This window comes from Bombus flavifrons, chromosome 9 (assembly GCF_040668555.2).
Source record: "Bombus flavifrons isolate JBK064 chromosome 9, iyBomFlav1_principal, whole genome shotgun sequence".
Lineage (NCBI taxonomy): Eukaryota > Metazoa > Arthropoda > Insecta > Hymenoptera > Apidae > Bombus > Bombus flavifrons.
Genome location: NC_138450.1, coordinates 14896757 through 14915155, shown reverse-complemented (window position 1 = coordinate 14915155; position 18399 = coordinate 14896757). Strand labels below are relative to the sequence as shown.

The following is an 18399-nucleotide window of genomic DNA, read 5'->3' as shown; positions in this document are numbered from 1 at the left end:
TAATAGTTAACGTACGTAGAAGGTGCTGGGAAATCATCAAAAACTCATCAAGACACTGTGTGTGTCGAGCGTTAAACATTCCTCGAGATATCCTAAACGTAAACACGTTTAACAACATTTTGAACTAGTAGAATAGTAGGAAATTTTTTGAAGTCAAAGTAATTAGCGATACGGAGAATTTTACGAAGCGATACGCGAGATTCCGATAAGTAAAAAGAAATATACAAGGAACGTTCGACGGTTTGATTCTTCGAAATATATGTGTAAGCAAAATCTGGCGACAGAATTTTCTAACGGAACAAATGGAAACGAAACGCGAGACAGGGTACGAGTTAATTCCGTCCAATCTCAAGTCCGAGAAATTATACGATGGAAGAAGAGTATCGCGAAAGGATACGCTATTCATCTTTAAAGCTATCAGTAAACAATTGGAGACTATCGACGTGGAGATTAAGCGAAGAAATTGCACTGGATCTACAGCCAACAAACGACGAGGGAGATCGAAGAAAGGAAACGGCACGAAAGAGAGATTCTAAGGCAAACGCAATAAATTAGTTGCAGCGGTTCATTCCGTAACACAGTCACTTAACCATCGGTGATCGAAACCTAAAAGTTTTCTTTCAATGTCGCTCGTTTCTTGGCGTAACTTTCGTTCCCCTGTGCTCGGAGGTATCTGTCTGGTTGTGCTTTCAGTCGAAGAACGCAAGGATATAAACTGACTCGGTCGCTGTTTCAGCGTCGCGATTCGACGAAATTCGGGTCGTTCGCCAAGTAGGTGGTGTAGCGAAATTTTGGATTTCGTTGGACTGCGTTCTGTAACGCTTCGTCAGCGTTCGTGCTTGTACTGCGGAATAGTCGATCTCTGTCTTATGACGCAACGGTTGATTTATCGTATAAGAAATCGTAATTATTTCACGGACTAGTCTCTGCTTGGATCTCTTCTGAGAGACGATTTAATTATTCGATGTACAAATCTTAGAGATAAATAAAAGATTAAAAAAGAAACCTGCGCGTCGCTGCAAGATCCAGTGAAGGCACCACCTTTCGCGACGTGGATCAAGCTGCAGAGGATTAAACCTTCGAAAATTTAGCGTCAGTCGAAAACCGCGTGGTTCCGCTAAAAATGCAAGTTTCGAGACTCTCTTAAAAGTTTCTCCGTCAGTTTATAGAGGCTATTTCGCGAAACACGTAACTGTATAGTCTGTATCGAGCGAGCGCAGAGGAGTCCTTGGTTACGAAGGAATAACTAAAGGGTGCTGCAGGGGCGGTCGACGTGCGGAGGAATAGCGTCGGGAGAAAGAGGGTCGAAGGGAAGCGTACGACGAAGGGCAGAAGGTGTCGGTGGGCCAAGCTAACGACTTCCTGATGAGGCAATGTAAACCGCAACTTCTTCGTAATGAACTCCCCTGTCCTCCGATATCGTCCTTAAAGTGGCTTTACAAAGCTGCATGGCCATCGTACACGGAGCTAGCTGAAACGTTCCACGAACCTTGTCACGGCTATCAGAGATATCGGCGCAATTTGTACTTTCTCTTCTCTTCTCACACGTACACGGATCTCGGAGTTGTACCACCAACACGATCCAAGTTGCCACAGTACGCGTGCACAAGTTCGTTATTTCGAGAGTAATACGAAAACTTGCGCGAGGATTTGATCGATTTCGATCGTTGCTGATCTGCCTCCAAGACACCAAGACCCAACGATACCACGAACACCCGATGTCGAAGCGAATATCTTCTAGTAACGAAAAGTTAAGGACGATCGTTTTCCCGCGGAAAATGCGGTGGGTGAGCGCATCGAAGTCGTTGTTTCTTCGAAGTTTAATCAGAAAATTGACTAAAATTTAAGAATTTTTCAACTCTAAAGTCGATCGTTTCCACGAGTCCGAAGGATTTGAACTAATCGAATGTGCGTCGCATGTAAATATACGACGTTTCGAAGAACCTGCGTCAAGCTAAAGTTTTATTCGAGAAAACGACGTTTCACGCGCTATCGTGATCCGATGGAATTTCCATTTATTAAGAACGGTATTTCGAGCAAGTCGAACGAGAAATATACGATCGACGAAGCAGATTTCTCGACGTAAGATGAAGTTCCATCTCTCGTATCGCGTTCGCGGCGGAATCAATGCGGCGGAAAGTTAGTTTCGCACACAGAAAAGTTAATTTCATTTCATTGACAAGCAGAAGCAGGATCGAGTGGGTTCGAAGTTTCGGCACGTAAGAAACCGGCCTTAAAAGCGCGCGGTATCCACTTAACCGGCAGTCCGTCCAATTGAATATTTTACGACTTTATCTCGTTAAGTCTTCTGGCTGAGTATCGCTGGCAAACGTGGACGTTCACGAGAAGTTACTGCCACTCCGGTACACCTTTTTTCATTCCTTTCCTTTTTTCGTAAATGGAACACGGTCTGCCCCGTTTTCAACTGCGAACGATCGTCGACTTCCAACGAGCGTTCGAACTTTTATTCATAACGCTACGCCAGTTTCGCATTAGTTCCGCCACGAAATTGAAATTATTCGGCTTGTTTAAATTTGGAAACTTTAATTCGTTCTGCCGCGATGAAAAAAGAACACGCTTTCGACCGGTGCTGTAACGTATAGTCCCCTGGTTGTAATTCGAAGCTTAAACGTTTCAAGATTACAACGAAGGAGAATAAACGAAGCAACGCCAAGATTTTGGCGACAAATGTACGCGTATTTAGAACTTGAATAACGTAATAAACGTTTACAATGAAGAGAAACTTGATTATAAATTTACTTTATACAAAATTCCGATAAAGTATTTACTCCTAAATTGAAGTTTGGAAATTTGCTAGTTAGATATTCGCGAATAGCGGTAATACCAATCACTCGCCTCTCGATTCGACGAAATCTCGTTTAATTATTTTTCTCGTAAAGCTATCTCGCCTGAAGACGCTTGGCTTCGAAACTTCATAGAGATTTTGAGCGAAAGTAGCAAACAACTGTGGCGAAAATCGGACGAAAAAGAAAGGGCGGCAGCAGTCGAGAGAGAAACGGAGACGAGGGGTTGAGAGAGACACACGGATATATCGTAGCGTGAATTATGAAACAACGTGTTTAATGACGCGCCGGATCCAGCCCGCTGTAAATTTTCCACGAGGGGTTGAAGTTTTAAACCCTCTCTCGGTGGCACCGGCTAGCATTGTCATTCCTCTCGTACGACTCTCATTCCTACGCCGTCTCGTCGTCCGTGGCCGTCAGCCCCTCATTGACTTTCCCCGCACGTTCTTTTCTCCGGTCCTCGGTACCCGGGATACCAGGACACATTTTTCAGTTATTAGATACTCATTCCTAATTTTCTACGGTTCCCTCGTTTATTTTCCCGTTTCCTCATTTTCTATTGTTCCCCCTCACCGAGGGTGAGGGAGCGATGGAGAGGATAGCCTTGGCTTATCCGTCGAACAACCGCTATGCCGCACCGCATTATTCTTCTTCGTGAAAAATATCGCTTTTCCTCTCCCGCCTCTCTTTTTTTTTATTCTCGCTTTCTTCAATCTTCGTTATTTCCCTTTGTTAGCTTGATTTTTGAACGTATTAATATCGCCGTGTCCGAGTCGACTATGTACTCCAGATTAATTCCACAAAACTGACATTAAGCATCTTACTAAAAGTATACAAAATTCGCTTAGTTACGTTAATAAAAATATGGACTGGCACGAACCTCCACTGTCTAGATGCAATGAAAGATTCTTTTCCTTTCTTTTCGCCTTTATATTCGCCTTTTCGTACGATTTCCCTCTTGATTCGCTCTCGACCGTCAGTTTTCTTTTCCACGAGCTTCGGTATTCGCCGGAACGATCCGTTCCCGATCCAGGGCGATAATTAAAATCGTATTAAAATCGTAATGAACCGCGCCATGGAAAGCAAGGCTTTATCCAGCTGGGACACGGGGATTTTTCTATTAAACGAATCGATTTAAAGAGTATTGAAGATTTAATTAATGGGATCAGCGGTACCGTGGCCGGGGCGCCGACGAGACAAAGCTATTCATCGAGGGATGAACCGAGGGATCCCTGACGTATTAGCGGAGCTCCTCCGATCGGGCCGACCGCGGACCGCCAGTTTACCGGTATATACAATGTTCTATTCATGGTAATGCTCGGGGATTCAGTCTGGCGTGTTCGACAATACGAAGGCCGACGAATTATACAGCGAAGAGTTAAGCAATCGCGAGGTTAGGTTCCTCGAGAGTCGTTTCATCGTGCCGTATTAAAACATCTTAATATTTTTCTCGACGCCCGACCCGTGCAGCCTCTTCGTAAGGAGTCGGTGTTTCTGCGAATGCTGGTCGGTGGTGGATTTCTGCCAAATACTTTTTACCCTTTGATTTGACATAACGAAACTGGGTAGTTTTTAGCAAAGCCCGTTGAGTTACGTGAATATTATATAAAATAACTATGTAACTTTAAAAGATAATTTGAAAAAAGAAGATTTTATATGTACCATAGGACGAAGTCAGGAATAACGCGACGAGCTTGGAATGACCGATAAGGGTCTCATGACGTTAAAAATAACAACGTTAGAACCAAACGAGGAAGAATTCATCAACGACCTGAATCGCGGAATCGGATCCAAGAGACAAAGGATTCGCGTTCAGCAATCCGATCAGTCAATTTCTTTTCATCCTACATTTTTTAAAGGTCGAATTTAGCCAGCGAACATTCGTATTACTTTGAATTTCCATTCTTTTGTCTCTCTCTCTCTCTCCCCCTCTCTCATGTCTTGGATCCTATTGTCCTAACTGTAGAAGCTATAAAACTATCTCGGTTCAATTGGATATATATCCAAAAGATAGTTCAATTGGATTTATGTAGATGTATGATAGTTCAATTGATACAACCTGGCTCCGTTCTGACTAGTCCATTTCTTTCCTCCTTACGATGAAATTCTCGCGAATAAGACGCCTAAGGTTACGATCTAACGTAACGAGATTCGTCGCTTAGAATATAGTCGCTATTTGACGTAACGTTCGAATTGCGGATATTTATGCATTTAGAGTATACATGAGTATGCAAAATAAATAAAAATTCGTACGCGTTAACCGGTATATATTTAGATTGAGTCGAATAGGGTTGCGTATCTAATAGCGATAGCGTTTCAATTCTGTTAGAAGATGTACCGGCGTGTAATATATTAAATAGCGATGGAAGCAATTATTACGTCCTTTACCTCTGCCAATACTAGACTCGTTAGAGAATATAAGATGTTAGGTGTCCTGTTGGCGTTTGAAATAATTACAGCGTTGTCAAGATGTTAGAATGTTTCGTACGTTCAAAAGTTACAGTCGATCGTCAGTTTTCAGATCAGTCACAAATTTGAAAAAGAATGCCACCGGCACTCGAAGAGAAACATTCTACTCGCAAAAATGACAGTTTCTCAGGTCAATACATGTGTAAAAAGCGCAGAAATTCGATGCGTATCTTAGCTGAAAGATAAACTCTTTTAAAAGCTCTAAGAAAACATCAGGTTACGAAACATCGCGTCGTCCTGCTGTTCGATCTCTTTCGCGTTCTCTGCAAGGCTCGTCGTTCTACCGCGTGACAATCTGTACTCAAGGGGTCGCGTGTTCTTTCCTTCCCCGTTCCGTGTGGTACCTACGGTCGGTTCGTACGACACATTTTTCAAATGTCTTCGTGCCAAAGTAAAAATCTGACGGAGCAAGGATCAGGTGATCCCACGACACGGCCAGCTATCCTGAAAAATCCTCACGAGCGAGCCATAGGTTTCGGAATACGCCAACCGTGTCCTTAAACATCGTCTACGAAATGACGTGACGTGGCTGGCATCCGCCTGAATATTCACCGTACGTGCCGAAGGATCGAGCCACAGGTCGATCACCGTAAATCTAATAACGTATGTTTTGATGAAAATCGACGATTTATTATTACCAGCATTAGTTCGAGACGATGCGAATGTTTGATCACGAGCGACCCACGAAAGAAGAGCCTTTAACTGATTTCGTCATAGAAGCACTTAGCACAACCTAAGAAGAAGAGATTTATGGAACTTTAGTCTCTTTCTTAAATAGTTTATTAACTTAATAACGATAAGTTTTAATAACAAATTATATTAAAATAAATTTGTTACGCAATTAAAACTTTTTAATTCAGATTTCTATTTTTTGTATCGAGGTATCACCGAACGCTATTAGACGGTTGATGCAAATTGCGTAATACGTTATCTGTAATGTCCAAAAGTTGCAACACCTCGCACGATTTCCATTCTAGAACGTTCTCTCTCAGCATAACAAAAAAAAGTCTTATATCCGTTTTCCCCGCTATTCATAACTTTCCATCGAACTCGTTACATTCGCGAACTCTTTAAAAATTCCCCGGTAGATTAACTATCGTTCAAATCGCGCTATACCATAGGCCGCCGGGTAATTGATCCATACGTAACCGATCGCGTACAATAAAATTCGATTGCCGGCGATCCGTGGCGAAGCCTGGCCAACAGCGATCCATCTAAGGATCGTTGAGATATTTTCTGTGAAACTCTCATCGATGCGCCGCCAATTATCGTTAAAGATCGTCGAACAGCGTCGATACGTCAAGTGCATCGCGATTTCCCTCCATTGAGAGGCCGTCTTAAATGCTCTCCACTGGCTTCCTCTTTCTCTTTCTCTTCCCCATTTTTCGAAAGCATAGCTTTAAATAGCGTCTTGAAAATTTGCGGTAACTAGTAGTAAGGTTAATGGTATCACGCCGCGCGTTTTGCCGCAGATTACAATTAAACTTCATTGGCTATAGAACATTTTGTAATACGAATATCGATATCGATACGAAACATAAAGTTGCCATTTTCGTAAGATCGTATTCCAAGGAGTTATTTGAACAAAATATATTTCAAAATAATTATTTTGATTATATAATTGATTATACAGATAGTTCTACTCGTTAATTATATTTGATTCTTACCAATACTTAACGAGTAGATAATATTTAGTTAATTTAATATTCCTGCTTCATTGTCGAGAAGTGTGCATCGAGCGTGTTTTACATAAAAACCTTCAATTTCAAAAATGGACAACCGAAAACTGCTGGAACTTTCGAGACATCCTGATAGAAAGTTTGGAATCCATCGCATTACCAGCAGCTAGCGTGTTCAACATTCCGCGTGTACACGGTTCTCTATGCAAATGAAAGTCGTTGGGGCATTTAAAAAAGTATAATGAATTAAACGAAGAAAAAGAAAGAAAAAAGGAAAGGAAAAAGGAAGAAAGAAGCGCATAAAACAAAAAGTAGCAGTAAGCTAAAAAGAAAACAGAGAAAAATACGAAATAGAAGGGAAGTAAGAGCGCGTGATATTAAACGTTGAAAAGAATCCAGAGTGAAGAGAGTTACGGTTCCCCAGGGTGAATTTCCCGTTTTTCGTACCGAAAATCTGCGCGCAAAAAATTTCAAGTGGAACACACGAGCGTGGTCAGACATAAATTCTACAGAATCTAGAACTCGAAAACGTAGCGTTGTGTGCCAGACTGCGTGCGTTCGACCATCTACTCGGTCTGGCGTCTGCCTGTCGGTGCATACAATTGCAATAGCTCTAATACCTTATACCTAATTAGGTTAATGGGGCGATACTGTGCAGTATGTTTGTTAAATGCGAGCCGTTAAGTATGAACTACGGCGTTGCCCGGAGAAGCGATAACTTTTCCAACTAGCGGCATCTGTTTCGATAAAGGGGATGGAATTTTTGTTAGTTTACGTTCGCCATGTTTCTGGTATTTACGATAAGAACTGCTGTCTGTTACGACCGTTAAGCGATTGGTAATCGCTTCGCACTGTTGGATGAAGCACGGCCTGATTTTGACGAAGTGCATAACGCGAGAGTGCAAGCGAAATGTTCGTCCGGTGTAATTTTCGGAAACGTTAGATCGTAGATTGGATGTGTGAGAGTGGAGATATTGGAAAACTATAGGGGTGATTCAGTTAACAAGATCACGTCGAATTAACAAAATTATGAAAAAAAAATGATTTAAAACGAAACTTTTTATTACAAGAATTATCGTTGCGTATAACAGATAGTTCGACGTCCTATGTCTTAACCCTTTCAGTCCCGAATTGGCCTTTCGCTTTACCACGCACATTTCTCTGTAAATTTGCATCGATCGAACGCTACCTCGCGTTTACCATCGTTTGGTACCGCGTCTACCACCAAAGCGTTTTTACCACCGGTATATGTAATTGCAAAAATGTGCAATCAACGATAGACGCTTTCGAGCATTATTCAAATACTGGAGTCTCGCAGATATCTGCGTAACCTCGGCGAATAATAGCACGATACTGGAATACTCGAAGCTCGTTCGTAGCAATCGTAGCATTCGAGTAGCCGCGAAATATTCGTATATTAAATTATTCGAGCTCGTCTCACCCCACTCGCCTACTCGAGTGGCCGCGTAAACGTGGCGTAGAGCCGACGTAACTACGCGCCCTCCGCCATTGCTCTTCCTCTTTGTTCTCCCGGTTTCCGCCCTCGGTCGCGCGCGCGTGTTCCACCACCTCCATTCTTGGCTTCTGAAATTAGAAAACTTTTTATGTACGCCAATTTTTAACCAGCGCCGCCCTCTTCACCGGTAATTACTTTTTAAGCTTCTCTTTTGCATATTATCTTCGGCGTTTTCTGGCGGCGGCGGCCTGTAATTTCGAATTTGTATCGCCGCGAGATCGTCTCCGTTTCATAACGTTATCCATCATTTTTCTCCCCCTTCGTTCAACCGCATGAAAACGCTTGTTGTAACGGATCATTTATTAAATACTTTACAGAGTATATGCAGATGGACGACGATACGGCGAGAAAATATCACGAGACATCTTCTATTCGAATCGTCGGTATTCCAACCTCCTTTTTCTCGGTTGCTCGGTCCACGCGACATTTAGCACGCGTCTTGGAAACGTTCGCGTAATAAACAAAAACCGTCGGATTAAAGTCGGACTGACGGCGGTACCGACCAGTTTTTATCCTGGAGCGTTTCGTCCGAGATTACGTAATTATTCTTGCCGCAGGCCGGACGTTTCCGTTCGAGCCGCGGTACGAGTTTTTTTGCCACGATCCTTCGACGGTACTTTCGCCAGCGCGCTCGGGTCCGGTCAGAAATACATCTGCTAATTTGCATGGTAAATTTGCCCATGGCAGCGTAACGTTTTCGAGGAGAGGCTACGAGAAGGACTCGTAAGGACGTCGTTTGCGGCCTGTTTGCCCGTTCTGTGCGTTTTCACGGTCCACCTCCGCGACGCCCGCTGGACGATGAAAAGAATATCGTTTCCACGAACGTTGCATACGACCAAGGAGACCGTGGACGACGAATTCAGGACAAGGCGTTATTATGCCGTACTTCTGTACGCTGTCTAAGAATCGTATGAAAAGAAACACGATCCGCGTATCACACGTTCAGCGTATCTATCAAATTTGCCAATGTCCGAATTGATCGAATTCGTCGCATTAATAAAATAATTATATTCTTATACATAGACATCGAATTTACACTTTTTTGAGCACACGAGTAACAGTATATTTTATTTTCCAAATACTATCGTTCAATGTATCTTACACTCGATATCTCGTACTATCTTTACATTTGTCATAAATGCATAGACATGTGCACTCTACTTATAGGCAACGAACAAAGTGTTACAATTAAAAGTATTAGGATATTCGATCGTTTAGCTTTGGTTAGAATTATTCCCTCTTACTTATAACAACTTTTCATCGTTCCGCTCAATTTATTCCATCGGGTTGTACTCGCCGCGGTCGTAATTAATTTTTTTCCGATATGTACGTCGCATCGTACGATTTACAAAAAGTCCATTCGTCCATGTTTTTCATCTACATCGATCTTGGTGTTATCGCTTCCAAAAACACGAACAGCATCCGTTTCTTCGATTAAACGACGCCGAAGGACAGTCTTGCACTCTCCGGTATTAACTCCGGTATTAACTCGATCGCTCTAGTTATCCCGGGAATGTCCTGTTTTGTTCGCCAAGGCAAAAACGATAATCGAAGAAGTACTGCTCGCTGCTAGTCGGATTCCTGGATCCGTTCGAAAGAACTTTTGCTCCCTTTTAAATTATTTTCTGCATTGAGCGGGCGCATCGAAGCACGAATCGGACAGGGCTGTAGGTGCACTAGCCGCAATTCGTTTGGAGAACAACCGTTTCCGTGTCATTTCGCCACAGTAATCGCGAGATGCCCGAATACGAAGCGGGAAGCTTCGATCGGTCGATCGTTGTGTTATTTTTCTTCGTTGAAATTTATGATTCGAAGAAATATAAATATAGGAAAATTTAATTTGCGGCACCTTAATCTCATTACGAATGAATCGTATAATCGTCGGATATTAGAAAAATACTCTGGAAAGAAGAAAACGTTAAATCCTTAAAGGTAGTCTTATAATTATAGTCGCCTCCATATAAATATCGAAACAATGTAACAACGCTTAATAAGAAGCATTTAGCATTTGGCATCTAGCGCTTAATGATAAGTATCAAGATTATCTCAAATCATCGTATATATATATATATATATATATATATATATATATATATATATATATGTAATCTTTTATATCTACACTTAATGAAAAAACAACAAACAAACGTTAAAGATACTTCGATCAACAACGTTCTGTTACACGTAATTGCTCGAGAAAATTGCCACCCATAATCGAATAATTTCAATAACTACTTTCGTATTTTGTTTTTCTTCAATTTATTGTTTAACTCGAAGCACAATCTTTTCGATTACATTGATTTTCAATAGCTTTGGTATTAAGAAGATTGGACTCCGTTGTTTACCAGTTCTGTTCGAAGGAAGCAGTTTAAACGTTTCTTAAGTCCTAATTTCGAGCGATTTCGTTTTCCACATTTTTCTCCTCTTGGTTCCCCGTTCTTCTACCTCTTCGACTCCAGTCAATTATCGGGTTTTTTGCACGATTAGTCGCTAAAACTGTCCGACGTCGCCAGACGATCCAGAATTTTTGCTTTACGTCTTTGTTTTTCATCCTTGATACCCATTATGCGAACATGTGTTTCATCCTAAATATTGTAGCGGGTACTTCACCTTGGATATTTTGTATATTTTTGCATATTACGTATATTCTGTGCATATTTGCATCTTTAGAGTTCCTCCATAAATGCGGAAACATTCGAAGTCTAAAAGTCGCAATACGTAGCTGACTGTAGCGAGGCAACTCCAACTTTAATTCTCTAGCGTCTTTCTTTTCTGATTCGTTTTTAGTATATCCTTTGAATGGCATTTCGTCTGAAGTGGTCTGTCCGTTTGTCTATCTGTCTCTCTCCCTCTCTCTCTCTCTCTCTCTATCTCGTCTCACCCTTCTTCCCTTCGGCGAAATTAGAACGCGCAGTGACATTAATAACCCCGATTTCATCGCGCGAATTCGACACAGGAAGATATTCTCAGCGTTGACCGACTTCTGGACCGTGAACTTTCGTGGAAAATAGAAATGCAAAAGCAACGCGACCACGGCAAGCAAAGTATAAAAGATAACTAGAATTGAGGAATAGTAGGGAGAAAAAGTTAATACACTGCGATCGCGAGATGGTAGATTGCGATTTTGTGATTGTGATTTTGTGAAATGTAATTTCTTTAAGATCTTGCGTGTCTTTTATCGAACGGTTCGATGCATGAATTTAAGGATAAATAATTCTCACAAAAATTAAATTCGATCGACTCGACTATTTTTGTTAAAAAGTTTCTCTAAAAATTTATTACATTCTACGTATTCAAATGTTCCAGAGATAAATGATTTATGTTAGGTCAAATTGTTTGTGGATACACGAATACTTCTATATGCTTCATACATCCAGCTTTAAATCGATCATATTGTCACAATTGTTCGATTGTTGTAAATATACGAATTATTAAATTTAGTAAAAAAAATATTATTGTTTGTAAAACAAGCGCGGTACAATTTCGTCACGAGTGACGAAGAATAGAGGACCTCGTCCCACTCATCGTTCACGCAAACTTGCCAAACCAGTTAACCATGAACCACCTCTTTGATAACGTTCCGTGTTATCGGATTATTTCCCCCAGTTTTCTGTAAACATTGCACAACGAAACCACCATCTAACATATTCTTATCTTTCTGTTTCAGGTAAGTCCTATATGCGGCATATACGCGAAACAAGCTCGTATCACAGGGTGGATACAGAGGGAAAGGGGTGAAGAACAACAGGTCGCGATAATGCGGCAATTAACGCGGAACACTGGCGAGTTCCGAGCGGAATCGCGATGCTCTCCGACGCTGCTGCATGAAAAAGGTAAAACGAAAGGAGAAAAAGGAGGAGATTGGGAGGCAGGGAGGGGAGAAAAAAATCGGGGAAAAGTTGGTTTCGAGCTGGCGAGCCACTTAGAAGGGCGGTTTCGCGTAACGACGTTACGCGAGGAACGCGCGAAAAGTCGTTAACGACAGTTTAAGCCCCGACTGGAATAATGGATCGTACGGTTGTTCTGTTTAACGATATCCAGCTAATACTACGGCCGTGTCGTGTGGCCATAAATAAAAAAGAATCCAATTTTCTTCCACTTTGCTTCTCGAGACCCGTCCGTCTTTCGACGATAATAGATTTTTTATTTATTCTTCTTTCCTTCGTCGCGAATCGCGTATAAAGCTGTCGGATGAAATATGAAGTAAAAGTAAAGCGAGGACAATGGCTCGGTAGATGGGCTGAAGTCACAGATTCTCGCTTGTTAAAAGTGGATATGCTTTTGATAAATTCGTTGCGATATAGTATAGTACGTGTTATTGTACGTGTATCCAAGAATTAAAAAAAAAATCTTTTGCTACTTCAGGATGCTGTCAAAGTACCCAACTACTTCTCGCATTTTCAACTAGTTTCCGCATTTTATTTGTAAATTCCGGCAATCCTCGGGGAATTTTCGCCGGTCTATTAGAGGCTTTAATGATTTTCAATTTTCGGTAACGAGGCGGACACGACCGGGAAAAACGGATTTTAATGCCGAAAGTTCGATAGTTCCCGCGGCTCGTAATAAACGATCGAAAACGTTTCGTCGTGGTGTGCAACCGAGGCACGACCTCGTCACTTTTTCTCCACGAACGTGTTTCACGCGCGATCGTTATCTCTCCCGTTTTATATATATATATATATATAAAACACACACAACATACAAACGTTTTGTTTTCAAATTTTTCCCCAATTACAACGCGACGCGCTTACTTCGAGCGTGCTCGACAGTTCGTCGAGTTTTAACGATCCGCCATGGGAAATTAACTTCGTTATTATTATTACGAATCTCATCGACGTGCCACGTGCAACTTATTTTTGCAGTTTAAAGACTGCCGTCCCCCGCGTGCTGGATGTAAATTGTTTACGGCGATCCTCGACCCTCGTTCAGCCTGCTTCCAAATTACGTAACACCGCGTTTAACGATGTGTTTCTTCTTTTTCATTTTACTTTCTTTTTCATTGAAATGTCGCCTGACGTCGATGAAGATAGCTTTCTACGCGCCGTTGAGAATTAACCGATGGAAATATCGGCTAGAACGATTTTATCGTTTGGCGGTTGATGGTTCTCGATGAAAATTGCACAGACTGAAATATTTCTTTCGCGTTTGTTGAATGATGTTTTAGTAATTTTTAAGTATTATTATATCATTGTACAAGTACTGGTACAATAGAACAAGTACTTTAGAATTACATTACATAAATACTTACAAATATAAATACTTACTATAGATTATGGATTAGGTTACTCAGATAGTTGAAGGTTGGACAAAATAGCTTGGATCGTTTCCTTCTGCTCATTTTTTCAAAAATAATTTTAAACACGATCCAATTTCCTCGTGCAACTTTCGATCTTCTCACACGTGCGTTTCTCGGATCAAATGTTCGGAAGAGAAAAGCTTACAGATCCAAGCAGCGCAAGCTCCGTTAGACAAAATCATCCGTTTCGCTAAATTCGGTTTCGGAGTCGTGTCTAATAACCGGGTTTTCCGTGGTTAACGCACGTGCCACTCCTGTTTGCGACGCGTTTCGTTAGGGTGGTATAATTTTTCGTTTACGACTTCTGTAAGTCGCGAATTGGAAAACACAACAAATAGTTTTCAATAAGGAAGTTTCCTCTTGCCGGTGCAGGTGCACGGAACTCCTGCGGCAAGAGTTTAAGACACCAAGGGAATAAAACTTGCACCCGAGTTTTTCAAACAGTTCCGCGCTTTCCGCCGCCACTTAAAGGCCGCATCGCTCGAGTTTCTTCTTCCATTTCTCGAACACCTTTCCCCGCCTTTTCCTCTCTCACGGACGCACCAAGTCGTAAGTTCGACGAGATCGGTGTAATCCTCTTAATAATTTCGCATGTTCCGTGAGAAACGACGCGTCGTTTGTCCTTAAATCGAATAAACGCCGGTGCGAGTATTCTTCCACGATGGTCGCTGACACAAATTTCTTTATAAGGAAACGTGATAGAGTTAGTTTTGCGTATCGATCGTAAACATTGATGAGCTTGGTTCTTCTTTTTCTTGTATTTTTATGAATAACACATTCGGAGAAGTTGAAGTATTCAACTTCTACCGCTGTTACAATGCAAATTATAATACGAGCTTGGTCGGTTAGCGTGGTTTAAGATAAAGGAAGAAAGAATTATATATTATCGATCGATTTTCCTCTATATCTACGTCACTTTCTACGCCTTTTTCCGTTCGCATCTCCTCAACAAATCACCTCGTCTATTTTCTTCGAACAACGAAAATCCCTTCTTTCTTCGGACAAATGCACCTCGCGCTTAATTCTCGATTCTCAACCCAGGAATCCTGGTCGTTGGTCGATTGTTGGAAAATTATCATGCGACACGATCGTTCTCGGAGTTAGCAGCGGCTCGAATTCACCGCGGGAGCCAACGTTGAAATTAAGGTTAATACAAGGCGGGGAACGCGGGGTTATTCGTCGAGGTCGGCAACAGGAAGGAAGGAGACGGTCCGACGCGTTTCGACTCCATCCAGATATTCCAATGGCGTTTCTCGAAATAAAATAATGACGGAATCGCACACGCCATTTTCTTCTGCAGCGCTGCCTCTCTCGCTCTGGCCTTTACGTGCCGGCAATATTCAGGTAACTTATGTTATTTGAAAATTCCGTGGCTAGTGCTTTCGCTGGTACCTATATTCCTATTATGTCTGCCACACGATTTTCTCTTTGAGGGTGCAAAGGTAACATAGCGAACGCTACTCGCTCGCCGTTGCGCCACGTTTTACCATCGAATCGTAAAATTGTTCGTTCTGTTATAGGCGAAGGGGGTTATCGAAATTTCCTTTTCCGGTTACGGCTGATTTTAATTCAGAGAACTCACCTGCCCTTCGAATTTCTCACGCTGCATCGTCGAGTACAACTAGAGCGCTCCTCGCACACCGTTGCGTTCCTTTCATTATTTATTTTCGCCCAACTATTCGCAAACGAGAGCTTCTGTTTCGACGTTGGAGAACAGCGCGAGCGAAATTACGCTCTCTGATTAAACTTTAACGCGCTTCTCGCTCGGTGTTCTTCGCGTCGGTGTACTTATCGTCGATACGCCGAGAAAAAAGCATCGCGCGATTTAAAAGGCGAGGATAGACTGCGTAGCAAGGATACCTACTAACGATGTAGATTATCGGAGGGTTTACGCGGTAGACGAGATCGAGGTCTACGTTTTACGTTGCAACGATAAAAAGAATTGCTTTTGCCGTTATCACGTGGCATAAATCCAAAATAAATAAATTCATCGTGTCGATAAAGTGGATATTTTCTTTTCCAATTTTACGATTCTACCGACGCAAAAGCAAACGACAGGTTTTTTCTTATGTTTTCACGTACTTTCCAGTGAATTTTGCGAGAGATGGAATTTCTTTTGCGAATAGAATTGCGAGCACGTTCCACGCGACGGCGCGCTTTCTGTGCGATAATGATAGACAAACAGGCGTTGTCCAATATATTATTTATTCGCGTATTAATAATCGCAGAAAGAGGGGAGAGCCTATGCTTTCTCTACTTTTATTAAACAATTTTAATATCCGTGTAAACACGCGCCACGATATATCATCCGGTAATACTCTTATCGCGAGCCGTGAAGTAGGGAGAATTGGATAGAAGCGGAACATTTTTCACTTCCCGAATGATATACTGTTCCTGGCGCGAGGATGCTGTTATGCCGACCTCTTATGCAGACGCGTATAGCCTTTGAATTTCTTTTCTGAAATTATGAAACTCGCTTTTTCGAGTTTCAGAGAAATCGTCGGTAATTTTCATCGATAGGTGGGTCTGGATGCGCGCAAATACACGTCCGATTTCAATTCTAACCGTTATTTGCAATCTCGTGGAAACGAGAACTTTAACGCGTTTCCTCGAGAAAGAAAAAGGGAATATATTTTTCAAATCGTTTTAATCTTGTTACGATCGATGCGATAAATATAATCGGTCAGCTGGATAAGTTTGTCGAGCAAGATCAGATATATATATATACACATACTTATATTATAACATTTTTTGCTCTTTATCCACGATAATAATCGGTGTTGTCAATTGGCTGAATCGATGAAAGTCGAATCAGAAGAGTTAAAGGAGCATTTTTCGAGGAATTCCAATTGCTGGAGGTTCGGTTTGCTCGGAACAGGCATCCAGATAGTAGAACAGTTCAGACACCCAAGTATTTGGATAATGAGAGTTTGCATAATGGCGGTTCTACCGTGCTTCGTAAACTCTCTCCTCCTCCCTATTCCCTTCTTTTTTCTTCCTTTGCTTTCCTTTTCTTTCGCGTCCATTTAAATTCGTTTCGGGGGGCTTGAATTTATTAAAACTCGATTCGTATTCGTACACGTTTAATACACGAATTCTGGCCTGCGCTTGTATCGAGCAATTTTCTTCTCTTCGTTTCGAACGGAAATGTGCTCTTTTGAAACGGTCTAAACGAAGTCGATGTTCCACCGTTGTCTTCTTTATTCCCTTTCCGTTCCTTCGTTTTCTTCCGTTGAACGTCGAGCGCTTCACGACCGACGAAAAAATAATAGGAGAAAATAATCGAGGAGTTGAAACGGTAAACTACGTAAACTAAGTAACGAAAGAATATGGATAAAGGTGTAAATCGCACGCATAATACGGCGAGGAAGTTACAAGATCTAATTTATAATTTATTTCGGTTTTTGGATTAAATCCTGAAATAGGCCCCAAGGTTCTTAATTCTCCTTTGATTTATCGATCGCTGTATCGTTATATCATGTTGATGTACCATTGTTTCGCGTCAACCAGTCACGAACAGAATTTCTTTTCTCCTAAGTAAACAAAATTCCGGCTACAGAGAGTTAAATAACAGCCTTACCGTTGCAACGACGCGCCGCGCTGCCATGCCGCGAGCGTGTTCACGTTCTTGTCACTTTGTATTCCGTGCACAATGCGCTATGGTAATAACAGATCGTTGAGATAACAACGTCTGACAATCGTCGTTGCACTCGTGACACAGTAATTCTCGATGACAAGCACGAACCGGCTATCACAGGATAATAAGTGCATCAGAAATGGATGGAAGACAAATGTTGCTTGCATGAGTCAGAGAAACGATGCGACGAAACGTCGACTACGTTATAACCGTGTATAATTTTTGACGTTCCGCGTCGACAGTTGCAAGAATTTGGATTAACGGAGAATTGGAAGTTTTCGGTTGATTTTTATCGATAGGTATCTTTTGCATTTAATGCGTATTGCAATTTTTCATCAAAGTTTACAGATTTTTATAAAGGTATATTTGTAATTACAGTTTGAAAGGTATTATCGACGATAGAAGCAGATATCTCTCGAATGTTTTTATCGCGTATTTCTTTCGACACTTTTTAATTCGCTTCAATTTAGGTACAAAACGAAATTATAATCACCCGTTCCGACCAGTGATCATATTCGTTCGATACCGTACCGAAAATTACATGTAAACACCTCGATCAATGAATTATAACAGGAAAATATCGTCGCCTCGTAATCGGATCATTAATTTCTCCGTATACAATTATTATTTCTTCAAACGTAGTAATACGATTCTACCTCAAAAGCGAAATAATTGCGAAGGTTAATAACATAATTCGTTGAAAGCGATATGTCCGATAAATTCTGCCACGTTGTTCGATATTCGCAAGATATCGCGTGTTTGACAAATCGTAACGTCGAACATTAAAAATCAATAAATATTTACATCGTTACGTGTATTTAGTGTATATCTACCGCTCGCGTTACTCGATACCTAACGCCGCATCGTTTAAATAATCATGAACGATGCCACGTGTGTTTCTGTTACATGATCGAGAGACTAGAATTATAAAGTTCAGCTGAAACCAAACGTGCGACGCTGCCATGCAAAATTAACCAGAGATATCGCTCAAGCGTAAC

The 18399-nt window shown here is 41.5% G+C and overlaps 1 protein-coding gene across 21 annotated transcripts in view; it reads left to right on the top strand.

Moving 5' to 3' along the window:
* The window catches only part of LOC138183667 (protein muscleblind), a 401637-nt gene that overhangs the window by 143544 nt on the left and 239694 nt on the right, over positions 1–18399 (top strand). The window contains exon 2 of one of the 21 annotated variants that reach the window (XM_069120940.1): positions 12136–12301. The exons of the other annotated variants lie outside the window; for them this stretch is intronic. Coding sequence (XP_068977041.1) covers positions 12293–12301 — 9 coding nt within the window. The 5' untranslated portion in view covers positions 12136–12292. The remainder of the gene's footprint in view (positions 1–12135; positions 12302–18399) is intronic. 21 annotated transcript variants of the gene reach the window in all.